The sequence below is a fragment of the Mustela erminea genome, chromosome 5 (assembly GCF_009829155.1).
Source record: "Mustela erminea isolate mMusErm1 chromosome 5, mMusErm1.Pri, whole genome shotgun sequence".
Taxonomy (NCBI): Eukaryota; Metazoa; Chordata; class Mammalia; order Carnivora; family Mustelidae; genus Mustela; species Mustela erminea.
Genome location: NC_045618.1, coordinates 42,015,750 through 42,033,802, shown reverse-complemented (window position 1 = coordinate 42,033,802; position 18,053 = coordinate 42,015,750). Strand labels below are relative to the sequence as shown.

General features: G+C 33.9%; 1 protein-coding gene across 4 annotated transcripts in view; it reads left to right on the top strand.

The window, feature by feature from the left end:
- ICE2 (interactor of little elongation complex ELL subunit 2) overlaps window positions 1-18,053 on the top strand; it is a 63,759-nt gene that overhangs the window by 21,151 nt on the left and 24,555 nt on the right. For 3 of the 4 annotated variants that reach the window (XM_032342731.1, XM_032342732.1, XM_032342734.1), the window contains 8 exons: window positions 1,423-1,560; window positions 2,147-2,263; window positions 2,622-2,781; window positions 3,603-3,784; window positions 9,698-9,739; window positions 11,381-12,374; window positions 13,072-13,247; window positions 17,501-17,630. In XM_032342731.1, coding sequence (XP_032198622.1) covers window positions 1,423-1,560; window positions 2,147-2,263; window positions 2,622-2,781; window positions 3,603-3,784; window positions 9,698-9,739; window positions 11,381-12,374; window positions 13,072-13,247; window positions 17,501-17,630 — 1,939 coding nt within the window. The remainder of the gene's footprint in view (window positions 1-1,422; window positions 1,561-2,146; window positions 2,264-2,621; window positions 2,782-3,602; window positions 3,785-9,697; window positions 9,740-11,380; window positions 12,375-13,071; window positions 13,248-17,500; window positions 17,631-18,053) is intronic. The other variant, XM_032342733.1, reaches the window with a different exon arrangement.

The following is an 18,053-nucleotide window of genomic DNA, read 5'->3' as shown; positions in this document are numbered from 1 at the left end:
ATTAGTTAAAAAATGATCCTTTAGTTGCTTGATACCTGCCAGTTATGAAATACCTCTAATACAGTAATATATCTGAATATAAGAGTAAAACTGTTAGATTTTCCTGTGACTTTCTTTTTCCCTAATTACTGAATTAAGTAATTACTAAGTTAGAAGCACTAACATCCAACAGCACATATCTAACTAGAATAGTCTCTGTGTCATCTAGTTCTTATATATTGCTTTCTTTTGCATGTGTAGGTTCAAGTTGTTGTTCTTTTAATGGCTGCTATAAGATGGCAATGTGAGGGGAGGAAGTTAACTAATATAAATGAGCAAAGATACTATGTAGATCTGACTGCAGTTGAGATTTTTTAAAACAAACAACTTTTCCATGTTAACCCACATTTGCCTTAGTTGCAAATAATATCCCAAATACAATACCAAAGTCAGCATTGAAAAGAATGGATAGAGGGGGAAAATGTGAAAGACAACATGGAGTGAGGATTAAGGAAGGGGAGAAGAGGATGTGAGATTAGATGAAAAGACACTGGAGTAAAGTTAATAATTTGTAACTTAATAAATTTTATAAATGTCTGAAAGGAAAGAGGATATAAAGATTACAAAGATATGCTTATTGCTAATAATTTTGTGATATAAAGTAAATTCTAAAAGCTTCAGATTAGATTCATTGACAGGAAAAATTCATTGACAAGAAAAAATATGTTTCTTAGAAGATGATATACATATGTTTTTAATTATAACCCCACTCCTACCCAAAATCACTCTGCATCTTTGAGTTATTTACATATTATTACAATATCATGTATTCTGCTTGAGTAAAGCTGTGAATTTTATTTCCTTCTTGATAATATTTCCTGGTAAGTTATTAGTATTTTGAAAAGTTTGGAGAGATGAAAATACTAAATACTCCATCATTTAATTAGTTTTGACGTTGTTATTTATTTTTTTAGATTGTAGATTAGGGTGATTTCTTGGATAACTACTTGGTTAATTCTTTGTGCTTGGGAATATTTTTAGTGTATTAAACTTATTTATTTCTAATTAGTCATATATCTGCTTTTATTGCAAGATAATGTGTTAAAATTTTCATGTGGCTTTATTTCCTTGACAGTTTCTTAAATAGCACAGAAAATATGATGCATCTTTTCTATTTAATTTTAAATTTTAATACTATTGCTAATTTTAGTATTATTAAATACCAATCATTTAAGAAATTAGGTTAAAAAGAATTATTATGAAAATAAGAGAGTAACTCAAGTAAGGAATATACATTATGCTTGGATTATTAGAAGTTTGATTAATGAAATAAGACTAATATTCATAATGAATAATTATATAGTCACATGTAACTAAGTTACTTTTGTTGTATTATTAGGAAAATATGGTTCAAATGAATTTCTCTTCATTTTTATTTCCTAGCAAATTTTAAGAGCTTGTATTGAACAAGTGAAAAAGTATCCAGAGTTCTATACTCTTCATGAAGTCACAAGCTTAATGGGATTCTTCCCATTCAGAATAGAAATGGGATTAAAGTTAGAAAAAACTCTTCTCGCATTGGTAAGGTTTACCAGTGAAGGTATAAACTTATTTTGTCTGAAACATCACCTATATTTCAGGTGGACAAGATATATGTTTAGGTTTTGAACAGTAATGAGCTGTAACTTCTAAAATATGCAATGCAAATGTGTTTTTTTATTTTATAGATATTAGTACTTGATATATATATTTTTTAAATGTCACTACCAACTTTATTTCTTGGTTTTCTTTTCTTCATTTCTTATGTTTCTTCATGTTCCAAAGTACAGCAAGGAACCTTTTTTCTTTCAAATTATTTTACTCAAAATCACTGGAAGTAAGTTTGTATAGAGAGGATATTTTAGAGTTTCTGTTATATTTGTACCTTATAAAATGAAAGGTTAGAATGTAAAGTGGTAAGGAAAATGGCATGGCATCCTTGTCTTGAACCTTTTAAAAAACAAAAACCAAAAACACATGTAGGCTATCAAGCAAAATCATTGAAGTCATGGCTTTTAAGAAGTTTTTAGAATGGAGAATTTTAAGAGTTTCATATGATGAAAAGATACTTTTCTTAGGGAAAAAAATACATGTGATATTTGCAATAAGAGATTCCCTTTTTTCTTAGGGCAGTGTAAAATATGTGAAAACTGTATTTCCCTCAATGCCTGTGAAGTTGCAGCTCTCAAAAGATAACATATCTACCACTGAGACACCAGAAAAAACAGCTGCAGCTATGCATTATGTAAGTAGGAAAGTCTTTTGGATTTTCCCGAGTAATCTTCTGTACCTCTTAAAGTACATATAATCTTACTGTTCTAAAGTCCCCTTCTTGGGGTGTCTGGGTGGCTCTGCCAGTTAAGCATCTGCTTTCAGCTGGGGTCTTGATCTCAGGGTCCTGGTATCGAGCCCCATGTCGTGCTCCCTATTCTACCTCCCTACTCCCCCAGCTCATGCTTTCTTGTTCTCTCTCTCTTTCAAATAAATAAAATCTTTAAAAAAAAAAAAAGTCACCTTCTTAAATGTCTTCCTTCTTTTCAGTACATCATCAAAGAAATTTTCAATAAATATAATGAAGTAACAAGTTATGTGTTGTTTTTCAGGATATTAGTAAAGATCCAAATGCAGAGAAGCTTGTTTCAAGATATCACCCTCAGATAGCTCTAACCAGTCAATCATTATTTACATTATTAAATAATCATGGACCAAACTACAAGGAACAGTGGGAAATTCCTGTGTGTATTCAAGTAATACCCGTTGCAGGTTTGTGATTTACCGTATCAAGTAATAATCTCAAAAGAGGAGTTGGAACAGTTGTATTTCAGCTGTCTAAATATAGGTGGTCATATATTTACATTTAGTAGAACTTTAAATATGTAATACTACTATAGGGTTCATCCTCATATATAAGTAATTAGATATATAAAACTTGTATTCATATTGGGGGAGGTAAGAGAGAAATAGTTACGGTTTTGGGTACCCAAAAATACATGAAATAATGAAGCTCTGTCTTTCATTGAAATGAAAAGAATGCAATACTTTATTAGACAACCTCAAATGGTGAGTTTCCAAGACTTATTGTCTGGTATTGGAATTCAGAATTACAACAGGTCTATCCTTGTAAGTATAGGATTGTTTTTCCTTGGCCAGTAAAGTTAATATCTTCTAGAATTCGTATTATTATATATAACAATTATAGTTAGTATAGAACTATATCTAATAAAATGAAATTACAGATTAGAGTTTAATGTAATATATTCTCTGTGGTTGAATTTCATCACTTTTTGAAAACATAGTCCTGTAAGAACGGAGTAATAATGACAGGTAAAAGTATAGGAAATGAAAAGCAGAAAATCTTTTAAAAAATGTATTAGAGAACATTTTTTTCTTCCCGGTCAAATTTTCTCACCCTTATAACTGTAGGGGACATTAAAGATCACAAGTTCAAGGGTGGAATATACATGAGATGTGCTACACTTTCTTAGGCTCTATTTCTTTATTTGGTGATCTTTCTGTCCTGCATCTGGTTTGTTTTGAAATAGAACTTCTAGAAACTAACCTCTTTCTTCTGTTTTTGTTTTAAGGTTCAAAACCAGTTAAAGTAATTTATATTAATTCACCACTTCCCCAAAAGAAAATGACAATGAGAGAGAGAAATCAAATCTTCCATGAAGTTCCATTAAAATTCATGATGTCCAAAAACACATCTGTTCCAGTCTCTGCAGTATTTATGGACAAACCAGAAGATTATATGTCTGAAATGGAAGTATGTAATGCTTGCTTTTTCTTTTCTTTTTTTTTTTTTTTAAGGGAATGTTCTTCTTTATCTTTTTGAAGCATAAAGTTTTATTACAAGTCTTTAAATCTAGTAGTTAAAAATAAAGGTTTTAGATTGATACTTAAAATTGAACCCCAGGTCAAGCTAGACTTTAAGCAACTAATTTAACTTCCCTCAACCTCAGTTATCTCCTTTTGTAAAAGAAAGATGATGATATGTACTTCGAAAGACTGTTGTAAGGAGTAAGGTTGATATTATATGTAAAATGCTGAGTACAGTCTTTAGTATATATGTAAAAACTTAGTGGTGGTGGCAATCATGATAGTGGTTTTATTTAACTGGCCTCATTCATATTCAAGAGTTTTTAAGTATGAAAAGGAATAGATGAGTTTGATTGGTGCAGAAAAGTATTTGGCCAGACTGTTAATCTTTTTCCATATACTCAGTAGCTGCGTGACCTTAGGCAAGCTTCATAATTTCCCTGTCTCTGGTTTGCTCATCTGTAAAATGGGTTTCATGACAGTACCTAACTCAGGATTATCTGGGATTAAATGAGTTAATACAAGTAAAGCATTTAGGATAATGCCTGGCACTCCATAAATACTGTTTTTATTATTTCATGTTTAGACAAAACTTCATTTATTCATTTTACTCATTTTACAAATACTTATTGAGCAGATACTGACCTATGCACTGAGGATACATTAGTGAATAAAGTCTCTTTTTCTCTCACAGTTTACATTAGTGATAGAGAATGCAGATAATAAAATTTCAGGGAATAAGCAGTTAGTGATAAATGCTATTCAGGAAAATAGAGTAGGCTAAGGGTAAAGAGATGGGAATGAGACTGTTTTAAATTGATGACCAAGAAGGTTTTTCCAAGGAGAGAAAATTTGAACAAAGACTTGAGTAAAGTGAAAGAGCAAACAAAATCAGAAAATAAAATAGAAAAACTTTTTAGTTTATTTTATTTATACCTAGGAGCTAATACTATTTTAAGAATATTGGCCTTTTGTGTTCCATATTTGTTTTTCTCTGCTGTTAGCCATTAATTTATTTATGATGTAATATCATAAAGCACTTCCAAAGTTTGAGTTTTCTTTTTTTACATTTTTAAATCTATCTTATACTTGGTGTGAGGTGAATGTAAAGAAGTAGCAAGCACTATGAAGAAACATGAAGTAGGTTAAAAGGTTTAAAAGTGACAGAGTAACTTCTTTCTGTAATGGTAAACCAAGTAATTTGGACCTTGACCATTACTAATTACAACTTAAAAAGCTGGACAAAATTTAAAATTTCTTTCTTAGAATCATCGAAGAGCTAACAAGATATTGAGGAATTACAGGGCTGAGATACTAGAGAAGATCAGAATCCAGAGAGTTAGTCTTAGAGTCATTTTTGTCCTGAATGGATTTGCCATTTCTGAAAGGGCAGCAAAAAATGAACTATGCTTTTGACAACATCACAAGACTAGGGGGACAAAAGTCAAAGTTTGATTTTCTACCAGGGGCTTGAACCCTACAGAGCTGCACCCTGGGAGTAAGGGTGAACTAGAAATAAATCCACTTTCTCAGAGATTGTAAATGTTTTCAGGTCTTGAACTTGGATTGAGATGCTTTTGGATTGCTAGTGTCTCTAGACATCTAATAAGAAAAAATGAAAATGATTCTTAGAGGAACATAATGTCATTTTGAGCCATAAATTATTTCTACAGTTAACTCTTTAAATAAAATATCCAGAAAGCATAAGGATAACTGAACTGGATATTGTGAGTAAGAACCATCAGAAACAATGACCAAAGAAATTGACTCACAGAAACAGATCCTGCAATTACCAGTCACAAACTGTTAGCCAGCTCTGTTTAATTATACAGTGTTCAAGGAAATTAAAACCATGCTTAAAAATTTCAATGAGGAACCAGAAAATTTAAAAGAGATCATAGATTTGAAAAAGAACTAAAGAAAAAATTATCAACTGAAAAATATAGCAACTTAAGAATTTTGTAAATGGGGTTATTCATGCCTTAAATAAAGCTGAAAAGAGAATTGATAAACTGGAAGATGGGTCTGAAAAGACTATCCATAATGAAACACAGACAAAAATATAGAAAATAGGGAGAATAGGGCCAGAGATATAGAGCATATAGTGAACATCTAACATATGTGTAGTTTTACCTAGAAGAATAGTATAAAAGAGATAATCAGACCAAAGCAATAGTTGGAAACAAAGAAGAAACCCTTTTTTTTTTTTTAAGATTTTATTTTATTTGACAGAGAAGGAGAGAGATCACAAGTAGGCAGAGAGGCAGGCAGAGAGAGAGGAGGAAGCAGGCTCCCTGCTGAGCAGAGAGCCTAGACTCGGGGCCCGATCCCAAGACCCTGAGATCATGACCTGAGCTGAAGGCAGAGGCTTAATCCACTGAGCCACCCAGGCGCCCCAAAGAAGAAACTCTTAAAAGCCACCAGAAACCAGGTACCTGGGTGGCACAGTTAGTTAAGTGTCCAACTCTTGATTTCAGCTCAGGTAGTGATCTTAGGGTTATGAGATTGAGCCCTGCATTGGGCTCTGTGCTCAGCTTGGAGTCAGCCTGAGACTCTCTCCCCCCCAACCCCCTCTGCTTCTCCCTGCCTCTTTCTCTCTCTAATATAAATGAATAAGTAAATCTTTAAAAAAAAAAAAAAAAAAAAACCACCAGAAAAACAAAAGGCACATTACCATTATAAGACTAAGAGACTAGCAGGTAATTTGTCAATAACAACAATGGAAGCCAGAAGACACTGGTACAATATATTGTGCCAAAATGACCCATACACTAAAATTCTTAATCAGGGGAAATATCCTTAAATAAAAAATTAAAGATATTTTCAGATAAAAACTGGCTTTGCTACCAGAAGACTTATAATGGTAATGTGCCTTTTGTTTTTCTGGTGGCTTTTTTTTTTTTTTTTTTTTTCAAGATTTACTTATTCATTTATATTAGAGAGAGAAAGAGGCAGGGAAAAGCAGAGAGGGAGGGAGAGAGAGAGTCTCAGGCTGACTCCAAGCTGAGCACAGAGCCCAATGCAGGGATGTTCTTCAGGCACAAGGAAAATAATCCCAGACAGGAGGAGAATGGTACAGATGCAAGAAGGAATAAAGAAAAACAAGTGAAAATAATATGGGTAGGCTGTAATTTGTAGATGAGTCCAGGGACCCTCAGGAAATTAAGAGAGTTCTGAGATGACTTGAGCCATAAAACCCTAGAAACTAACCAACCAAAGCTCCTTCCAAAACAAAAACCTTCACTCAGACTAAGAGTTCATATTGAGCAAAACAAGGACATTAAAGGAAAGGAAAAGAGAAGTTTTCATATAACTGAGGGAGAGGGGACTAGAGAAAGCAGATTTCAGAATGTACTTAAGATTTTATACACATACACACACACAAATTTATATGCATGCATATGTACCTACAAAAATACATACATACATACAAAAATACATACCTTGTGGTAACTTGGAGCATGAGCTTAGAGCCATGAAGTTCAGAAAGCTATCTTGGCATGCCCTTAAGCAGGGTTGTCCTCCCATAGGAGCAGGAGAACCCATCAAATTTCAAGTCAAGAAACAGAAGAGGAAGGGTGCCTGGGTGGCTCAATGGGTTAAGCCTCTGCCTTTAGCTCAGGTCAGGATCCCAGGGTCCTGGGATCAAGCCCTGTATCAGGCTCTCTGCTCAGCAGGCAGCCTGCTTCCCCCTTTCTGTCTACCCGCCTCTCTGCCTACATGTGATCTTTCTTTCTCTCTCTGTGTCAAATAAGTAAAATATTTTTAAAAATAATAATAAACAGAAGAGGACTGTTGATGGAAACCCTTATAAAAGTACTAGAGAGGGGCGCCTGGGTGGCTCGGTGGGTTGGGCCGCTGCCTTCGGCTCAGGTCATGATCTCAGGGTCCTGGGATCGAGTCCCGCATCGGGCTCTCCGCTCGGCGGGAAGCCTGCTTCCCTTGCTCTCTCTCTGCCTGCCTCTCCATCTACTTGTGATTTCTCTCTGTCAAATAAATAAATAAAATCTTTAAAAAAAAAAAAAGTACTAGAGAAAAAAAGATAACTGCTTTAACATTTCCATAGTCAAGTGAAGAAAGATGTACCAACAAAACATGAAATGAGTTCATCCTTTGCCGTAGAAATCTCAATTCTAGAAATGTAGCTCAGAAGTACGCTAGGGAGGGCTGCCTTGCTGGCTTTAATGGTAGAACATGACTCTTGATCTTGGGGTTGTAGGTGAAAACCCTGCTTTGAGTGTAGAAGTTACTTAAAATCTTACCATGATGCCTAAATGGCTAAGTCAGTTAATTGTCTTCAGCTCAGGTTGTGACCCCAGAGTCCTAGGATTGAGTCTGGAGTGAGGCTCCTTGCTCAGCAGGGAGCCAGCTTCTCCTTCTGCCTGTCCTGGGATTGAGTCCCAGACGGAGCTCCCTGCTCAGCAGAAGTCTGCTTCTTCTTCCTCTGCCCCTCCCTGCTTGCTCGTGCTTTCTCTCTCTCTGTTAGATAAATAAATAAAATCTTCGAAGAAGTTGAGTAAAAGCCTTATCATAATAATGGAATAGTCTCAAAAAGATGCCAGAGCCAGCTGGAGGGTTTCCTTTTGACTAGAGATGTGGCAGTTTGACGTGACATGGAATGACTGTGGTGAATTAAAACATGTGAAATACGTTAAAACCCCTGAACTCATAAAGATACTTTAAAAAAATTACTAGTCACCTTTGGAGGGTGCTAGTGCATATAGTCATTCTAAAAACTGTTTATAAAAAGAAAAGATACCAGATATTTGTCTTGCCTTTCTAGTACAAACTGTATTTTAGGGTAATGTTAGAATATGACGGTCACCATTTTGCAGCTCCTAATGAAATAGTGAATCTAAGCAGTAATCATCAGTGGTGGCTCTTTAAAATCATCAGTGAGGATTTTCATAATGGACAGATTAAGTTGTGGACATTTGATGAACCAACAAATCAATTGTAATATCACAAGAAGAAAGACAACCAGACATCATCAGCCTCCTGGTTGAAGTAGGAAGTACATAGTACCACTATATTCAGGATAAAAAACAACAACAAAAAAACTGTACCTGAATCTAATAAAGCTACTAGATTGTTTTAATAGGAAATTTAGGGAATAGAAGAATGTGTTAAATGACAGAGGGATACAGAAGCTAAAATCCAGAATTGGACATTTTTGCAGGATAACTAACTTATTTTTTCCTATAAATATCTGGTAATATGGGAGTTGGCAGAATATGGGGGAGAGGCATTTGACAAATTAAAGAAAATTGAGAGCTTTGTCAACCAAATACAGTGTGGGGATCTTGATTAGATCCTGGTTCCAGTAAACAATTGTAAAAAATACATATATCAGACTTGGAAATTTTAACACTGATTAGGTATTTTATGACATTAAGAAATTATTTTTATTGATATAACTAATATGTTTTAGAGAAGAATCCTTTTACAACTGCATACTGAAGTATTTACAGATAAATGATATTTAAAGTTTTATTTAAGTTCTGTTAGAGATGAGACCATTGTTTTCAAGTCATTAATTTTTGGTTTTGTAATTATTAAATTATTCATTTTATTATATAATTATATTAATGTTATTTTCTTATTTCTTGAAAAGACTGTGAATGATATTTCTGATCTTCAGTGTTCTATTTTCTGTTGCGCTTTAACTATTCTGCAATTATTTGTATTTTCTTCTTTTATCCAACAATTTGGAGGGTATTTTAGGGTCCAGGTGCTTGGCTTTATTGTTTGTATTTATTCTTAATGATCTCTAATTTTATTTTCTTCTAAACAGAGAGTAAGATCTTAGCAGATTCTGCTTTGTGCTATATTGATGTTTTCTTTATATGTTAATTTATAGTCCATCTTTGGAAATGCCCCTTGGATTCTTGGGAGGGAAAAGGTATATCTTTGCAGTCTATATATGTGTTTTCAGTCATTCATATATATTGGTTTCATTTAATAGTATATGTACTTCCTATATCCCTATTTTACTCAGAGACAGTGTACTGTTGACTAAGTGCAGTTGTGTTTCTGTCAGATTTTCCTTTTATTCTTCAATTTTGACTACCTGTTTTGAAGTTATTTGGCATGTCACAATTCACTATTCATGGATTTCATCTTTTTTCAATGCAGGATTTCTTTGATGCTTTTTGCATTGAATTCTGCTTTGTCTATCACTTTATATTGCTCTCTTTTACTTCCATTTCTTAACATTATGTCCCATTGTTTTAACCTGTGTAAGAATGCCTCATGTAAACAGCATATGGTTTTCTTTTCTTTCCTTTTTTTTTTATTTTTTAAACTAAATTTCGTGGTCTATTTTATAAGAGTTACATTTACTGAGAAGTTTTTTACTATGTGCCAGGGACTATGCCAAGAAACTTCCTATATACAAGTTCTCATTTAATCCTTAGAACAAATCCAAGAAGATGACCCTATCATCACTATTTAGAAATGAAGAAATTGAAGTTCAGAGAGGTTGAATAATTTAATGGGTTTTTCTTTCTTACTCACTATATGATTGCTGTTAGACATTTCCTCCCTCAGATCCTCAACTGTATGACTAGTGGGTGTGCATAGCTTGTAACCAGATTTTTATAGTATTTATCTAAAGTCCTTTGCTAGATTGAGGAGAGATCTATTGCTGCTTGGGGAGAGGACAGTTTATTCTTGAACAAATTAAAGCTGTCTGTAGTTCTTCCTTTACCAAAACAGTACATGAAAAACTACAGCCTCAGTGGCTTCATGTCCCAGAACATAATAAAATCATTTCCTGTCCATATTACTAGGAGTTATTTTTTTGAGTAGGTGTAGAAAATCACTGATGATGTTAGGAATACATCAGAGGCTGGTGACCCTTCCTGAGCTGCATTAAAAAGCAGCTTCCTCACAGTGGCAAAGAGGCTTTCTTCCTGGTCAGCTAAGTACAGGTATCTCTGCAAGAGTGTAATGGAGTGGTTATCATTGAAAATCTACTGCCTTCCTGTATGACCCCACACTTGTTCTTTGTGGTTCTATTTTCTGATGAGTGGAAATTCCTTTTGGGATATACAGGTTCACAAGTATTCCCTATTTCCTATGCTGTTACAACTTGGCATATTTGTCTTGTTTTTCATCAGCATTTCAGTGGGAAGGGTGGGGGGATGGTGTAACTGGGTGACAAGCAGTAAGGAGGGAATGTGATGTAATGAGTGCTGTGTGTTATATACAACTGATGAGTCACTGAACTCTGCCTTGAAACTAAAAATATACTGTATGCTAATTGAATTTAAATTTTAAAAAATAATTTGAAAACAAGAAAAAAATAGTGATCCATTATACTTGAATTCTAAGAAAAAAAGAATTCAATGGGAAGGTAAGATTGAATAAATTAGTTTCTAGTAGTTTATCATTATCTTAAGCAAAAACCTTTCAAAGCCATTAGACATTTCTTTCTGCTTTTAAAGAGTATGAACTGTCTTTATGAGGGTAGGGGCATTAAGTGATAGATGAGGGGTGTTCTGGAATACCTGCTAAGAGTTTACCAATATATTTTCTTAAGATGTCTTATGAAGTTAATGAGTGCCGAAAAATTGAGACCCTTGAAAATTTGGACCTGGATTTTGATGGTGATGTCACAGAACTTGAAACTTTTGGAGTAAACACCACCAAACCATCAAAGTCACCAAGTCCAGCAAGCACTTCCACAGTACCCAACACAACAGATACTCTCACAGTTCCCAGCACAGCAACAGAATCTGTGGTACCAACCACACCAGACATTTCTGCTCATTCTAGAAGTTTATCTCAGATTCTGATGGAACAGCTGCAAAAGGAGAAACAGCTGGTGACTGGTATGGATGGTGGCCCTGAGGAATGCAAAAATAAAGATGATCAGGGATTTGTACCATGTGGTGAAAAGGCATCAAATACTGACAAGTTTTTGGTGCAGGATAATGACTTGAAAATATCTGATTCCTTGCAGTTAGAAGGTTCTACAGAAATTGAAATCTCTCATAAAAATGATTTGGCTACTGATACAGTATATAGCCCTGAAAAATTAAATGTTCTGGAGAACTCAGACAGTTCAAAGGAAAAGCTTGTTACCTCAGAAGCAGTAAGAAGTGAAGATGTAATTCTTTGCAATAGTGATACAGATGAAGACTGTTTAATCATTGATACAGAGTGTCAAAATAATAGTAATGGAAAGACAACTGATAGGAATTCTAATTTAAGTTCTAAACCAGCTAGCCCCAATTCTTCTTCAGCACAGGCTTCTGTTGGAAACCAGACTAATCCTACTTGTAGTCCTGAAGAGTCATGTGTTTTAAAAAAACCTATCAAACGAGTATATAAAAAATTTGATCCAGTTGGAGAAATTTTAAAAATGCAAGATGAACTCCTAAAGCCAATTTCCAGAAAAATACCTGAATTGCCCTTAATGAATTTGGAAAATTCTAAACAACCTCCTGCTTCTGAGCAATCCTCTGCTCCTTCAGATGCCTCTAGTTGGCCAAAATCTGTATGGCCTTCTGCGTTTCAGAAGCCAAAAGGACGTAAGTAAATATTTACAAAGACCTTATATTAGCTGTTCTACCTCTTCCTTTTCCTTAGATTTTTCTCCTTTATTCCCTTTCTTTCTTTTTGCTATGACCTGTCTTATAATATTTACATGGTCATTGATATTTTATTTTTCAAGGTACTGATCAGCTTCCAAAATCTTCTCTTTAAATATGTATACAAAGTTATATGGATTTTTGTAACCTATGTTTATCCAACATGTACAGTAGCTACTGTAACTACAGATAATATGGCTCACTGAACGATGAAGGGGAAGTGACCAAAAATAATCATAAACATTTATGAGTCCAAAATTTACTAATTCATGGTGTGGGACTGTAGTTTTATGCTTTTTTACTTTCTGAAAGAAATATAAAGTTTAGCCCAGCTCTACCTAGATTAGAAAAAACATCACTTTTTTTAAAACTTTTTCTTCTTCATTTGTTGTCTCATGAATTTAAACTTTGTCTAGAGTTATGGAAGGTGGTATTTAAAGCTTTGACCTCAGCGCTTGGCTGCAGTTCCAGTAAAAGTAGACAGAAATGATAATAGTGTAAATGTTCAACTCAGAGAAAATAGTTAAAGTTGATAGAAATGTAAAAATAAATAATTGAATTGTTTTATCTTGAGTTATGATGGATAAAGAGCTAATGTATTTTAAAATAAAAATGAGAAATATAATTATTTTTAAAGGATTGCCATATGAACTACAGGACTATGTTGAAGATACATCAGAATATGTAGCTCCCCAGGAAGGAAATTTTGTTTACAAGTTATTTAGTCTGCAAGACCTGTTGTTACTTGTGCGATGCAGTGTCCAGAGGATAGAGACCAGACCACGTTCAAAAAAACGGAAGAAAATCAGAAGAGTAAGTTGTTAATTGGGAATTTAGGATGTGGATGTGGTAGTATAAGTAGATAATCACAGATACTTAACATGCCATTATTATGAAGTTTAATTTTAAACTCTTGATCACTATCAGAATTTTTCAGGTTGAGTTGGAGCTTTTTGTTTGTTTTTTTTTGTGGGGTTTTTTGTTTTGTTTTGTAAAATACTGAAAACACTTTTAATAAGGGGAAGTGGAAAGTGTTAAATATAAAGTTCTTGAATGGTGGTAACATTCTTATATGGAAGTTATAAACGTAATGAAGAATGGCACCATCATAGATTTGACCTGGACCTGCTTTCTATAAATTTGGAATTCCAGTGTGACATATTAGCCCCTTTTTCTCTTTAAGGATCTTCTTGACTAGTTTTAGAGGTCTCACGTTTTCAAAGGTGTGCTTTCACATGCATTTGAAGTCTTCCCAGAATTGTTCAAGACTAAATGTTTTCCTTTCCTTTTCCCCCTGTTGTTTTGGGGAGGGGATTGATATAAAAAAAAGTTTTTCAGTTAAAAAGTTCTTGCTCCAGTTAGAGTAATTGGTTCTTTAAACCGTTTTCCATATTTGATGTTTAAAGTTCTCATTCAGATTAGTTTGCTTTTTGTGTGTGTGACCACTGAATTCGGGTCAATAAAGAGGAGGCTCTCTGTAATAACTGATTATAGTGATGTCTTTCCTTTCATTTTTACTTAAGAGAATTTTTCCGTTGTGTACATTTGTCATTGTGTGTATGTTTATTTATATTTTTATATTATTATTATTTTTTTAAATTTTGGTGTCTCTATCTCTTGCTTCCTAACCTATAACCTGATAAGAATCCTCAGTGACTACTTTAAAATGTTAGTATGTTTGGGGCTAGGAATCAGATGATCAAAAATAGTGATGTTCCAGCATTGACCTTGTGGGTCAGTGCTGATTGCTGCTTTGTCATGTTAAGGAATAACTTGGAAAAGAAAGGAAGGAAGGAAAGAAGGCAGGGCGGGCTGGCGGTCCAACCTCCCTTAGCTGCCAGTAGGGGGTCTATCATGAAAAAACTCTAAAGCCAGCCCATAAAGATGTAGGATCTTTGTCCACCAGAATCCAGTGGACCTGGAGGATATTTCGCTTGATGATGCTGTTATCCTTTGTTAAATAGAAGGAAGATTGTGAATACAATTTTAAATTCTTAATTCTCATAATTTGGGTTTTATCAGTGGTTCTGGCTTTAAATTTTAGAAACCATATGTTTTTGAATTATAATGTGTGGGGTAGTGTTCTCTGTAAGAGAAAGTCCAGAAATAGCAAAATACCAAAGATTTTGTATTACTCTGCTCCTAAATAAGTGCTAATAGTCTCTGAATTAAAAGATTTTACTTTATTTGCTAATTTTTCCCATCTCATTTATATTTAATTATGATCAGTTTGATGGCTTATTGCATGAACATTTTAAGTATATATAGTGTCAGTGCTATGTGTTGTCTTTTCAGTGTTTTATTTCTTTAATTTTTACTTACTATCTCTCTCATTTATTTGGGGGCTAACCTCATTTCTTTGACTTTCTACTCGTAGAAGCCATACCACTTTATATTGATCTGCCAGTTCACAGCAGTTAGAAACTATTGATGGCCAGTGTCTCTTAAGAAAGAATAGCTTAGGGAAATATTGGATACTGAATTAATTCTTGAAACAGCCTGTTAAAGACATTGTCATTCAGTTCACTGAAGTGCAGTTTGTAAGTGTTGAGATAAACCCTTATTGGAGATAATTTGCTTTTCATCAAAATCTATCAAAACAGTCAAACCCCAGAGAATATCTAAATAGGAGTCTTGTGTTTCTTATTATGTCAAACACAGAGTAAAGTGATAAAATTTCCAGTGAGTGGTTATCATATTGTACCTTTTATTATATGTAATAGTTTAGTACACATGGTTTAAATCCCTTAGTAGAATGCATTTCCCTTGGAATCATGCCCTATTTATCTGTTTCTCCCAAATGTTTTATATCCTAGAAACAAAATAAACGGGTATTAAGTAAATGAAAGAGCTGAGTAGTGAAGAGAGAACAGGGAATTACTAAGGAAGGGAACTTTAAGATAATTTAAGCACTAGTTTGAGAAATTTTAAAGTAGCACTATTTAAGTTCTGCATAATAAAGCATTCCCTTAATATTTACTACTTTAAAACCAACTTGTGTAGATAAACTTTAAAATACTTAGAAGTCTTGGGGCACCTGGGTGGCTCAGTGGGTTAAAGCCTCTGCCTTCAGCTCAGGTCATGATCCCAGGGTCCTGGGATGGAGCCCTGCATAGGGCTCTCTGCTCAACGGGGAGCCTACTCCTCCTCTCTCTCTGCCTGCTTCTCTGCCTACTTGTGATCTCCATCTGTCAAATAAATAAATAAATAAAATCTTAAAAAAAATATTTAGAAGTCTCTTCAACCTCTGATACTAGCTATGAAATACCATACTTAGGGATGTATGGAAAAATTTGAAAGGTTTATGTGAAAAATTGGAAGGCAGAAACAAAAAATGTTTTTAGTTGGGGAGATTAGGAGTTAACCATTCAAGGGAGAAAGGAAGAGTAAATTTAATTTTTATAGTTTGAAACTTTGATTGAATTCAAAGTTTCATTTTAATTTTAGAATATTACCATGATATATTGACTTTTTTCTTTCCCTTGGCTTCCTGGAGGTGGCAGCAGAATACATACAGAAATTAAAACCAGTTTCAGGATTTAGTTTCATAGATACAACTCAGTATTATCAAGGTAAATCTACTCTTGATCCAAAAAGGGTATCTTCTTTATCAATTACTCAACTCTGCTGTAAACTGGCTCTGTCCCTGAGCAAATTACTTAACCCTCTTGACCTCCATTTCTTTATCTCTAGCTTACAGTTGTTAAATGCAGAGTACCAGTTGCTTAAGAATTATTATATAATAAAAAGCTTTTATCAGTAAAATTATCTTAATCTCAGTTTAGTTTTTTAAATTGAGAAGATACCATAGAGGCCTTGTACTCAAAGTTTGGCCCCTGGAACAATAGCTTATCAAATATGCAAAACCTACTGTATAGAATTACTGAATTATTGTATTGTACTCTTGAAACTAATATAAAACCGTATGTTAATTGTACTTCAGTTTTAAAAAGAGCAAATCCTTGTTCTTCACCTCAGATTCTGCATTTTAACAAAGTTATTACCAGGTTATTCATACACACATTGAAATTGAAGAAATACTGCTTTAAAAGAGTTTTACACCATTCACAGGTAATTATAAGAATCGAGTTTACTGTTGACAGACATTTTACTGGATTTGAATTGTTCTTACGACCATCATTGTTTCAAGCCCACTAAATTTGCCACTTTGTGAAAATCAGGAATTCTGAAACATTTATGAAATATTTTCAAGTATATGAATAGTGGCAACTTAGTATAATTTCAGAAGTATGAACTAGCTATATCACTTTGAATAAATTTCTTAAATCATGTATTTCTCCTTCTGCAGCTGGAAATGAAGAGACTACTATTAAGAGTAGAATATTCTTTGACAGAAATGAGAAAACATGAGCACAGTGAACATGACTCACATTATTTCATAAGCATGAATTTCCTTGCATATCCTCCTTTACACTAGTAATGGCCACAGTTACTTTACTTAATCTGTTCAGTGTCCTGACCAGTAAGCTCTGATTGGCTACTTTACCAGGTACTTAGTGTTTGGAACAAAGCCTTTGTATTAATCAATATAAAGACACTTACAGGTGTTAATGTAGGTATTAATGCTTATACGTTCATTCTTAGAATGAAAACAAGCTGCTCCGATAATTTGAGCCTGAGACCATGTGTCTAATGCTTTAAAGGGGTAAAAAAATTCTTACCGTTTTTAGTCCTCTAAGAATTACTAGTATAACAGTCTTTGCTTCCCAGCATCCAGCTTTAAACCTTTGGGCAATTACATATCATAGGCTCTGTTCCAAGGATGCTGCTGTCGGTTACATTCCCTGATAAAATGTGTACATGTGTAGGGAGGTGTGTGAATTTTAAGTGGATGTGAGGGAGAGCTGTTGGTTCACGATCCTTATTCACCTCTTGCCCACATCTAAGAAGGGTTCTTTCCATCTTTCTGTCTGAATTCTACTGTATTTGAAAGGATAAAATAAGACTACCTGAAAGCATTATGAAGGGGCAAAACTATATAGGTAAATGTATTTGTTGTTAAGAGTAAATTAACGGAGCTTTGAAAAAGGATCTCTTCATTTCAGCAATTTCCAGTTTATGTACTACCAAAAGTGGAATATCAAGCTTGTTACGGAGTTGAAGCTCTGACTGAAAGTGAACTTTGTCGCTTATGGACTGAGAGTTTATTGCATTCCAACTGCTCATTTTATGTTGGTGAGTTATGCAAGAGGACTTGATCTCCCTTTTAATGTCATTATAAATACATACTTTTGATCGGTTATAAATACCTCCATTTCTTTCTATTAAAACACCATTCTTACTGCATTTAGATGGTGAAGTGAGACTAGTGAGATCAGATATTTTCATTTCCCTCTTATTCATCTTGTTTAGTTGTGCTTGATGTCAACATCATTGTTTTATTTTTTAAATACTTATTTTACAGGGTACTAAGCTAAAACTATAGAAGTGTTTTCTGACAAGTTTCTTTTAAACTAGTGGTGTGAACATATTTTGAAATTTTCTTAAAATCACAATGAAATTTAAAATTTTGCAATTTTTCTTTGTTTCTGTTTTGCTGTCTTTTGGAGGAGGTGGTTAGGGATTTGATTTCTCTTATCTGGGTTCACATACAGTTAA